Source organism: Chaetura pelagica, unplaced genomic scaffold (assembly GCF_000747805.2).
Source record: "Chaetura pelagica isolate M959 unplaced genomic scaffold, ChaPel_1.0 scaffold23, whole genome shotgun sequence".
Classification (NCBI taxonomy): domain Eukaryota; kingdom Metazoa; phylum Chordata; class Aves; order Apodiformes; family Apodidae; genus Chaetura; species Chaetura pelagica.
Genome location: NW_009952884.1, coordinates 494,316 through 505,832, shown reverse-complemented (window position 1 = coordinate 505,832; position 11,517 = coordinate 494,316). Strand labels below are relative to the sequence as shown.

The 11,517-nt window shown below is 37.2% G+C and overlaps 1 protein-coding gene across 1 annotated transcript in view; it reads right to left on the bottom strand.

Moving 5' to 3' along the window:
• Nucleotides 1-1,020: 1,020 nt before the first annotated feature.
• Nucleotides 1,021-11,517, bottom strand: part of MRPL39 (mitochondrial ribosomal protein L39) — a 37,512-nt gene continuing 27,015 nt past the window's right edge. The window contains exons 3-11 of the mRNA XM_009995440.1: nt 11,016-11,222; nt 10,528-10,667; nt 9,945-10,044; nt 8,629-8,696; nt 7,227-7,339; nt 4,690-4,755; nt 3,301-3,454; nt 2,364-2,411; nt 1,021-1,136 (exon numbers count right to left, since the gene is read on the bottom strand). Of these exons, the coding sequence (XP_009993742.1) occupies nt 1,050-1,136; nt 2,364-2,411; nt 3,301-3,454; nt 4,690-4,755; nt 7,227-7,339; nt 8,629-8,696; nt 9,945-10,044; nt 10,528-10,667; nt 11,016-11,222 (983 nt within the window). The 3' untranslated portion in view covers nt 1,021-1,049. The remainder of the gene's footprint in view (nt 1,137-2,363; nt 2,412-3,300; nt 3,455-4,689; nt 4,756-7,226; nt 7,340-8,628; nt 8,697-9,944; nt 10,045-10,527; nt 10,668-11,015; nt 11,223-11,517) is intronic.

Below are 11,517 nucleotides of genomic sequence, written 5' to 3'. Positions count from 1 at the left end.
CCTGCTCTTACAAAAGTAGTGTCAACTGATTAGAAAGCAAGTCATGCAGTTTATGGTAAAAATAGTTAATTGGGCTGAAATTCAGATAAAGGATTTTAATTAGTAATAAAAATATTTTCTAACAAAATAAGAACCAGCTCGAATGAGCTAGGGATGAAAATACAAATGTCAGAAAACACCATCTAAAAAAAACCCCTTATTAAATTTAATTGAAGTCACCGTATTTAAATATTAAAGACAGAAAATGCATAATAAATCTTACTACACTGGGGATGCAACTAAGAGACTAAATTTCTGGTACTGTTCTGGAAAATAATCTTTTAACTGCACTTGTACAGCAGAAAATACTAAACTCAAACAACTCCAGCTTTTACATTCTGCTATTTTTGTATTAGTAAAGCAATGGCAATTGCACAGTGGTCTACTGAATTGAGTCTTGAAACAGAAACACAATACAGTATCGTTTCAATTCTGACAAAATCAAAATGAGGAAAATAGTATTTTGTAACCCTTTATAAGCTTCTGAAAGGGATTTTATTTTCTTTTCTTTCCTTCCTTTTTTTAAGTTATTATTTTTTATTGCAGTATGCAATAGAAACATAGTAGAATTTCATTGGAAAGTTCCAGCAAGAAACAAACACATCAGGTCAGAAATTAGAAATAAATACTTTCTTCATGGGAGACCAAGTAAGGGGTCTTGAAATGATACCAAAATAAAGGAGATGGCCTTTTGAGCTGCCAGTTCAACTAGTCTGTAGGCCAAAATGCACTAATCAAAGGATACCATACAGACACTTTTTTTTTTTAAATAAGAACCACAGTAACTTACAAGATGAGCTATTGCAAGTAAAAGATTATCTTTACCCCTTCTTTTTTTTTTATAGCAATTTTTTTAAAGTGGACTGAAACAGTTGATAATGGCTTTACAGCCATCCATGACTGAGGTCTACAAAATTAAAACTAATTACCCAATACATTTTTATATGCAACAGAAACAAGTCTTGTAAAAATACACATTTTATTATGTACATTTAGAGGTTGAAGTTAATTTAAATGGATACAGTTTTTCCTTCTTCAGTTACATCTTTTGCCTCATAATGTTCTGCTGCTGCTTCCAAATGCTTTTCTTCAGTGACCTGCAGAAACATCCATTATGTTATTTTTTTTCGCTCCTTGACCCTGGGGATTCTCCCCTCATCCTATCACTGTTAACAAAAAAGGACAGCCTATTAAAAAAAATAGTGTCTCCAAAATTAAACAACCTGAATGACAAGCATTCTCTAACTAATTTAATAGAAAAATATAATGGGTTAGGCTCTGAACACATCCTTGGCTAACAGGTTTCAGCAGACATACAGCTTTTTTCTTTTTCTCTCTTGCCACACAAATAAGTAAAATATTTTACCTCAAGACTCCAAAACATCTGCTGTATAATTTTTATGAAGATTTCCTACATTTAAGCGTGCCTTGATACTAAGTCTCTAGTTATAGATGGCTTATGATATTTCATAGTTCCACCCGTCTTAAACAATTGCCTTTTGCATTTACACTATCATTGTAAAACTCCTCTTGGTAAGTATATTTCAACTTTGAAACACTGGTTGTTTAGTAGAAGGTAGAATAAACTCTTACTTTCCATGTAGGATTTTAAACAGGCAAAAAAACCCTCCAACTAGTGTTATTTATGCATTACTGAAATAGCATTCCCTTTTATGTCCAGTCACTTCCACCTAGGCTTACCCAGTGGTATTGGATTTTATTCCTCCATTTACTTATAGGAAACATATTTGCATGTGCTTTCTCACACCTGTGGCAGGAAATTTGTTCTTACTTAAAATCAAGGCAAGTGTAAAAACATTATGGAAATTTTTAGGTTTTTTATTTCATGTTTATGATTAAAACAGGAAAAAATAGTTTTAATTTCACACACGTGATACCACTATTTCCTCTGGAGATTAATTTGAAAAATGCTAATATAGTTTAAAGTAATAATCAATAAAAGTGTAGAGAGATTATTACAGAAAGCATATGGAATTCTCAGAACCAGACAGCTTCAGTCATAGATGGAAAGTCTTACAAAATTTGCTTAGGGTTCTTTTTAATAGGACAAACTCTATCAATTTAACACTGCATGGTTTTTTTTAAATGGTACAATACTAGACTTCAGAAACAGTACTAGCACATCCTCTACCACACAGCAGTTAGATATCTTGTGCACCTGATTTTTCTTCATCTGTGAGCATTTCCCATACCTAAAGATCCATTATTGAATATATTACTCGCCTCTAATAGTTCAATTTTAACTCTTATCAAGGCGTATCTTTATTTTTGGTAAACTGTATTTCACCACTAATGAGACTTACCAGCTTCTTTGATCTTTCCAGCAGTTTGTGCCACACGGTGTGGTGAGCCTGTATTAAATGTATTAAAGTATGTCAGCGAAGGCAGAAAAAATATCTTACCAGATAACAGATTCTGAAAAATGTTTAGGAAGGCTGGCAAAAAAACATAACAATCCCTAATTCAGATGTTACAGCTTATGATTTCAGTGTCCTCATATTCCTCTGGGGGGCTTGAATAAATGTCTGCTGATCACATCCACTCATTGTGTGGAACCATTGAGGGGGTAATGAGCAAAAATGGGAAATACAATCTTATGATGAGGAAGGGTACACCAAGATAAGGTATGGAACCCAGTGCCCACCTGTTTCTTTAAGACTTCCCCAACTGAGTCAGCAGCACATGTGCTAGACCACAGGTCAAAACCACTTAAGTCAACAGGAACGGGAAGAAAAACTCCTCCTTCCACCTACAGTTCTGCAAAGCCTTTGTTTAAGACTGATTACTGCTACGTCTTCTTTGTTATTAAGTTCTACCTTGGTGTCATGGAAGATTTTTAAATGGTATCCTTTATCATGAGTATAAATTCAAAGTTTTGCTCTTTTCTCCATCTGAATAAACACTGTCAGCAGCCTCAATTTCAGTTAACATGCACAACTAAGGCCAAGTGAATGAAATAGCCATGCAGAAATTGCACAATGAAAATAACACTTTCAATACTGAAAAATAGTATCAAGGGCACTCTGATGCAAGCTTTTCTAGTTCTGATTTCATAGCCATAATAGTTCCACGAAAACCAAATATCTGCCACAGTCATCATCATCATGGGTCTCCACTTTCTGCTTCTCTTCTTACTTCTGAATTATGTTTGGCTACCAGCACAACATATAATAAATATCAGAAAGTAAGCCAAATGCCCTGACTTAAAGAAGAAAAACTTGTACAAAATGGTTTAGTTACCTTCAAATGTATTGGCAGGGACACACCTTGGAACCTTCTTATCAATTCAGACTGGTTAGTCTGAAGATTATGAGCTGCCGTTATCTCATACTGGAAACAGAAACTTGTCCTTGGAATATGAGGGCCTTCACTAACGTCTACGAAGTCACCAAACCTGATGGGAGAAAAAAAAAAAATACCTATGTCAAATATATTCAGAAAGAAGTGCAAGTCTATTTGTTTTTATTTCTGATTAGCAAATTCCTATCTACAGAAGTGATGAAAGTAAATCCACACAAATCCCAAACCAAATCTAAACAAATCCTCATTTCAGCATTTCTAGGTTTCCTGAAGGAAAAGGACAGGCCACACAATTTCCTAAAATTAACAAAAGAAATTAAAACCTTGAGTCTAAAAAGAGGATCCTAGGTTTAACATAACTTTGAAGCCGTGTTGGCTTTAAAAGTGGGTAACCCTGTCATGCACCAAAAAAGGATTTGCCTCCAAGATCACACGTTTTCTACAGTAAAGCATTTACAACCTACACAGGTATTTTACTTCCAGCTCTTGGAAAACTGAAAATCAAGTAAGAAAAGTGAGAGATAAAAAGATGTACAGCAAAAGAATACTCAGAATAAACCTCTCCCAGAAATCAATAGGTAAGATCATTTTCCCTCCTATTGAGCAAACTAGAGAGTGGAAGGAAGGAGAAAGGACAGACACAACGTAATTCTAAAATTTCAAGAACCATCAATGCAAAGACACCTACTCCTTTACAGAGATATGGACTCCAAAATCAAATGCAGAACAACTTATACATCTAGAAAACCGAATAACCTACACTAGCTAGCATAAGCTAGTCACAAATAGCTTTATATGCCCAAGGTACAATACAGGCTTCCTGCCTCCAGCCTAAGAACTTTTTATCTTACATGGTATCCTGGGAGCCAGCTCTGTTCTCATCTCCATCACTACAAGGAAGCAGGTTGTCATTTAAGAAGACATAGACAACTTTGGAAGAAAAATACACTATGCAATGCTAAACTGTGTTTTCAAACAAGTATTTGGTTTGTATTTTATTCAACCTTTCAAGCTCCAGAGATTTATGTAGATTTTATGTAAAAGTATTCAAAGCATTAAAGAATTCTCACCTTAACATAGAAGGAAACAGAAATTAAGTGAGATCCACCAAGTGTTAAGTATCACAAAACAACTGTTGCGCAAAAAAACCAAACCACAACACCCACTCAAACAACAACTTCAGACAGACAACAGACCACAAGGAATGCAAGTGATTTCTAAACTGAAAACCATAATAAGCAACTTACTCTCCTCACTTGCAGAGAGTACTTGCAATATAATCAAATTTTTCAGTGAATCATTGCAGAATGAGAGTTCAATTTTGCTCACCTATGTAACGTTACAATTCCTTCCATATTCTGAGAAGCTTTTTGTTCTATCATCTCCATTTTGTATCTGAATAAGACAAAAAAAAAATTAAAAATTCTCACCTTTAACACCTAGTTCTTATAAGAATCCTTAAGAGATAAATCTAAAAAGCATTTTGAAAAATCATGCTCACATTTCTGTGACCTTTGAAGCAGTTCGAGTGAAACATGACAATATGTATTGACATGTTTCATAAAGCACATCATACAGACCTGTTAGTCTAACTTCAGTTCCTGGAAAACTTATGGAGGAGATTATACTGGGTAGTATTGAAAGACATTTAAAGAATAATGCAATCATCAGGCAGAGTCAACATGGGTTCATAAGAGGAAAGTCCTGTTTAATCAACACCATATCCTTTTATGACAAGGTCACCTGCCTAGTGGATGAAGCGAAGGGGGTGAACGTAGTTCTTCTGGATTTTAGTCATGCTTTTTATACTGTCCCTCATACCACCATCCTTTCGGACAAGTTGTCCAAATGTGAAACGTACAAGTTCATGTTGCACTGGCTGAAGAACTGGCTGAAGGGAAGAGCTCAAATGGTTGGAGTGAATGGGGCTGCATCTCAGGGTTTAATGCTAGGACCAGTCCCATTCAACACATTTTATCTACAATCTGGATTAAAGAGCTAAATGCACCATTAGCAAGCTCACTGATGATACCAAACTGGGAGGTGCTGTTGACTGTCTTGAGGGACAAGAGGCCGTGCAGAGGCAGCTAGATAGACTGGAACACTGTGCTATGATTAACAGGATGAAATTTAACAGTCAAAATGCCCAATTCTGCACCTATGACAGAGTAATGCTGGGCACAAGTATAAAGTGGGAGAGGAGTGGCTGAAAAGCAGCCCTGCAGAGAGGGATCTGGAGGTGCTGGTCAACTGCAGGCTCAGTGTGAGCCAGCAGTGTGCGCTGGCAGCCACAGGACCAAACCACATCCTGGGGTGCATCACACGTAACATGACCAGCTGGTAAAGAGAGGCAACTATCCCCGTATATTCAGCACTGGTGCAGCCTCACCTGGAGTATTGTGTGCAGTTCTGGGCCCCACAATTTAAGAAGGATGTGAAGGTGCTTGAATGCATCCAGAAGAGGGCAACAAAGCTGGAAGGAATGTCCCATGAGGAGTGGCTGAGGACTTTGGGCTTGATTAGTTTGGAGAAAAGAAGGCTGAAGGGTGACCTCATTGCTCTCTACAGCTTCCTCAGGAGAAATGGAGAGGGAGGTGCTGAGCTCTTATCCCTGGGATCCAGTGATAGGACACATGGGAATAGCTGAAAGCTGCACCAGGGGAGGTTTGAAATAGACATTAGCCAGCATTTCTCTACTGAGAGAGTGGTCAGACACTGGAAGAGGCTTTCTACAGTGGTGGTCAATGTCCCAAGCCTGCAGTGTTTAAGAAGCATTCAGACAATGTCCTTAAAAACATGCTTTTAGTCAGCCCTGAGAACTGCTCAGGCAGCTGGACTAATCGCTGTAGGTCCCTTCCAATTGAAGTAGAATATGATAGACTAGAATAAACTATGTATATGTTACAGAAAGGCCATGCTCTGCAAGCAGTTTTATTCAGAAAGATAAAATGAACCTACTGCTTCAAATAAAAGTAAGTGTTTCAAGTTACATTAAGACTATAAGACAGCATCAGATCACCTAAAATGGTTTTATGCAACGTGTGGTCCTCAACAGCAGGTCACCTGCAAGGCAGAAGTGTGTTCTTGCCACACACATAAATACACAATACATGTCTAAAGCTATTATAAGAAGTCAGGTCTCACCTGGTTTGCTAGCCAACAGAGCCAAGAGGCACTAGTCCATATGTCACATTAATATAATCTTCATTATTAAGCTAAAACACTAGTTATTTTTGCAATTTTAGTTTTAGCATAGTTTTGGTTTTGTTCACAAAACGATAAATCCTTTTTTCATTTCCCCTCACCTCTCTTCAACTGCCAAAAAGCTGTGGACTGGAGAATTTTTTTTTCCAAAACACTGCTTACATGTTTCTTCTAGTAAAGAAGACTGAAATGTTTGGAAAAAGTCTTCTTTTATAGAACAGGCCAGAGTATTTTACCCATCTTTCTCCTGAAGAGCTCAAATCCTGCATTTCATCAAATCTTAATTTGAAGATACAAAGTCATGAAAAAAATCTACAAAAAATTCTACATTTCTTGAATATGAAAGCCTTTCAGCAAAGGCTGAGAATAACCAGCACATCAAGTCTAAACACCAGAGCTTCCACTTAAAAGACGTGAAATTTAGAAGCATACTGTTACACAAAGAAATCTACAGTCTTTCCCTTTGTCGCAAACTACATTCAGCAAAGGTGCCTGGTGTTGCCTCTGGAGAGAACATTAAAAACAAAGTAAGGTAGCGTGACAAATAGAGTGGAGGGGTGTTCAGAGTAGTGGAAGAAATACCTTCTTACCTCACCCACGATATCTCATTTTAGATTTACAAAACTAAGCAGAGATTTAAATGAACTTTAAATTACACTTACCTGTTATGCTGAAACATTTCACGTGCTACCTTTGCTTCAACATGCAGTGTTTCAAATGGCAGGTCTTTATGAATGAGCTTACTGGCGTCCCTTGTAAGAGAACGGAAGTTGTCCTAAAAAATAGTTAATGCATATAAAACTGTCAGCACTGTTTCACAGCTGCATCGAATTGGCAATGCATAGAAAACACTAAATATTAGTCAAAACAAAAAAGATCATTTCCTATAAACCCTAAATATAAGAATATTGCTGCAGGATTGTAACTCTTACTGCTTATTAGCAAGAGGTTTCTACAGACCATCACTGTTTAAACAGACTGATTCAATGCCCAGTCACATTAATAGGCATTTTTCCATAAAAAACATATATATTAATTAAAATTAAACTTCTTAGGTTTTCTTAACATTATATACTTATACAGTCTTGCTACTCTTTAATATTCAGCTGTATATCTTGTTTCCCAGAGCCATGACTACACTTCTGAATTATCTCTATCATGATGGAATCAAATGAAAAAAAGTAACTCTTAAATAAACAGAAATTTATCACCTTGGTCTGGAATCCAAAGTTCTGCCTACTCAGATTTATTGATAAATACAAAATTGTTATTAGGATAAATTATGTTTATGACGCCATGTAGAAAATATTTCAAACTCAGTTACTTTAACCGCAAAATCATATTGAAGAAAACTTGTGCATTGTACCAATATTGCTTTGTCAGCCACACACACCTCTGCTGATATTTGGGCATGAGAACAAGAACAGGTACCGGACAAGAGAAACATTTGTGATTATACCAACCACCAAGTAGTTATGAGATTTAGGGGGTTTAGATTATTAGATCTACTGAAGAGCATGAAAAATAAGAAAGCTATTGAGAAGAGCTTCAGCTGCACATGCTCACATTTCTTCTACAACAATAAATTGATTATGCTGTAAACCACTAGGTGAAAATACACATATTACACACATTTTTGTTTTCAGAGGGCTCTACTCACACAAAGACTATGATTCCATCTACTTTACCGGGGAAGAGCAGGGGCAAATCTGTATAGTAACAAAGATGGCACTGAGGTCCCAGCTGCCACATCAACAGTTTGTGCAATTGTATTTCAGACTAGAAGTTACTCTAGCCCCACAGACCTCATATCTGTAAGCAGCTCAAGGTTTAGTTTCATCTGAAAGGAACCCAGCCTGTGTGCTGACAGCACTCTGCAATGAGAGCCAGTATGTGGTAAACGCAGAGACTAGTTTCCAAAGAGTACTCCTAACCTCAAAAAAATAAATCCTAGTGTAGATATACTCAACAAAAAAAACCCACAACAAAACAAAACAAACAACCCTCACTGCCGTCTCTCCCCCATGGAGAAAGAACCACTGGACAAGTAGTTACTGTGCTTACATTTGTTGGTTTCCAGTCATTCAGTCTGTTGTCCAAAATCACATCATAACAGAAAGCTCCAGAGATCACTGAAATTCCAAGAAGAAAAATATTAATGTTTGTAACCAGGTGTGTATTTCATCATAATATATTCTTATATCTAAATGGCTGAGAAGAAAGCCAAATTATCTTCATAAACCCATAATAAAATATACATTTTCAGCTGTGATTATACAGTCAAACAGCAGATTATGGCTGTGTCATTTTCATTTCATTTCACTGAATGGGAAAGTAATCTAAAATTAATCTTAATGTAGTAGCAGCATAATACAACTCCACTAAAGTGAAAAAGTTATAATGCTCAAAACTGCATCTAACATTGTAAGAAAAAATACCACTTTGAAAACTTTGAACAAGTTTTCCTCTGTACACATCATAGGTTTGAAGTAAATCTGCACTGTTAAATTGTAAAGAGGAATTTATTGCATAGAGAAATTAGAACTGAAATAAAATGTTTATCCATGACACAAGCATGGCACCAGTTTCTGATAAAGGCAATACAAATTTCTGTGGCAGTTGTCAGAGTACTCTTTCTGTATACTTATTCAGATATTGCTATCTTAAAAATCAAGCTTATGACATAAGCTCACACTACTTCTGTATCTATAGTAAAGCAATATAGTTTAGTATATGCAAGACTATTCCAAATCCTGGTAGAACTGAAATATCCACTCTACACTTGGCAATCCAGGCAAATGCTAATATTGCTTTGATGGGAATCAATTCTAGGAACACTCCACGTGATGTTCTTATATATCAAATCTTGCAGACTTTGTTATTTAAATAACCTTCTCTCTTCTGTATTTCTTACTTTTGTAAATCTTGAATCAGGTCATATGACATTTTACTAACCCTCTTTGTACTTCTATAATCTTCCTACTTTATGCATACACCACAATTTTTCGTAACTTGTGCTCACAAGGTTATGTACTTATTAAAGCATATTTCACAGAAGCACATCACATCTTCAAAATATCTTACTCATGTAACTTCACAATTGAAATGTTATGTCCTGAAGTTATTAACTCAGCCTATGACATCCTAAGTGGTCCGAAATCCAGTTGCCACACAGACCAATTTTCTGCACTTTGCTAACAAAATTGTTTTCGGTGTGACTACTATAAACTAAAGGCTACAACAGCATGTAAGACACATATCAATGGGAAGTACCTTCAAACACTGGGGGAAAAAAAGCTTCTTTTTTTTAATAACACTATTAGGCACTCGCTTAAGAAGCAGTGGAAACCAAGACTTTCAAAATAAGACACTTATATCACCTGGCACTTGTGGAGCTTTAATCAGATTCACTGAGTACTCATCTTTGAATGCTCGCTTCAACACACATGCCATGATCATGGCACAGGAACGCCAATAGGCCTGCAGAGAGAATTTCCAAGAAGATTTATTACCTAGATGCTAACAACCCATGCCAGATTAACATCTGCTACTTATTCCAAAAGAACAGCATCATTTAACTGACACACAAACCTAGCTGTCAATGCAAGCGTTACTTTCTTTAGTATTCAAACTTCTATTTGGAGATGATTCTCCACATGGAATCAATTAAAAAAAAAAATCAAATCTGCACTTAAAATGCAAGCCATAAGTTTCCCTGGAGATATTTAAATCTGAAATCACAGAATACAACAACAATATAGGTTGAAAGGCATGCCCACACACCACCTAGCCCACACCCTTGCCCAGCTAATGAAAACCATGACATATCAACCAACTAATAAAAATATCTGAACTTTTACAACAATAAAGCTCAAGAAAGCAGAAATACATGGAACTGAGAGTCACACAGAATCAAGTGGTCGCAATTAGGGTTGCCTACAATGGGATAAGAAACAGACTCACCTTGTTTACTTCCTCTGGATCTTCATCTTTGAAAGTAAGGAACTGAATTTCACAGGATTTCATCAAGGGTCTATACATATCCCAGACTTCACCATCCACAAGAGCTAGAACCGATTTCTTGCAGTGCCACTCACTTAAGTCTAAAGAAAGTACAAAAAGTATTACACAGGTATTAACCACATTCCCCTGAGTCAGCAGCTTAGATCCCTGCATTTGTAACAACAAAATACAAGTTTCACTTTTTCAAATTACTTGGAAGGATGAGGTGTCAATAGAGCCTCCAAAAATAACTCAAATTTATGCTGATGTATTTTAGTACAAATATATATTAAAACATACCAACTACAAATATTCCGAATGCATGTCTGTTACCTGGGTCACTAAAATATCAGTATTAAGATTTCAAATTTGGCTGACAAGTACTTCAACTGGCAGCACATCCTTCATCACCACGGGTGCAACGTTAATTTAAAAGTCCATTCACTCACGCATGGCACAGTTGTATGGAGTAGACAAAGCTTTGTTCATGACAAACACACTGCCAGGGTGAGACTTCCCAGCGTATTTTACTTCGATCTTCTCTATCCGTGGATAGAGAGATAACTGCCTCTCCTTCTCTTTGGTGAAGAGCTCGTTACGCATCCGAATCAGCTCCTCTGAGGTCAGCCGAGTAACAGCCGGCGTGGAGATGAACCCTGGCAAAAGGAACGATCTCAAATAAGCAACAGGGAGTTTTTAAAGCCTCTTTGTAAGACATTTGTCTCCACAGAAAGGAAGACATGCCACCGCGCTGCTCATCCGTCTGTCTCCTCACGCTTCAGGTCAGTGCCCGCCCACTGCCCGCATCAAGTCACCACAGGAAAACTCGGAAGCAACAAAATCTTGGCGACATTCGTTCTGCGGCTGCACAGGCTCTTCCCTCGGGCAGGGCCCTGCGGTCTGACCCAGTCCTGCGCCCCGTTCCCCGCGGCCGCCACGCCCGGGCCCAGG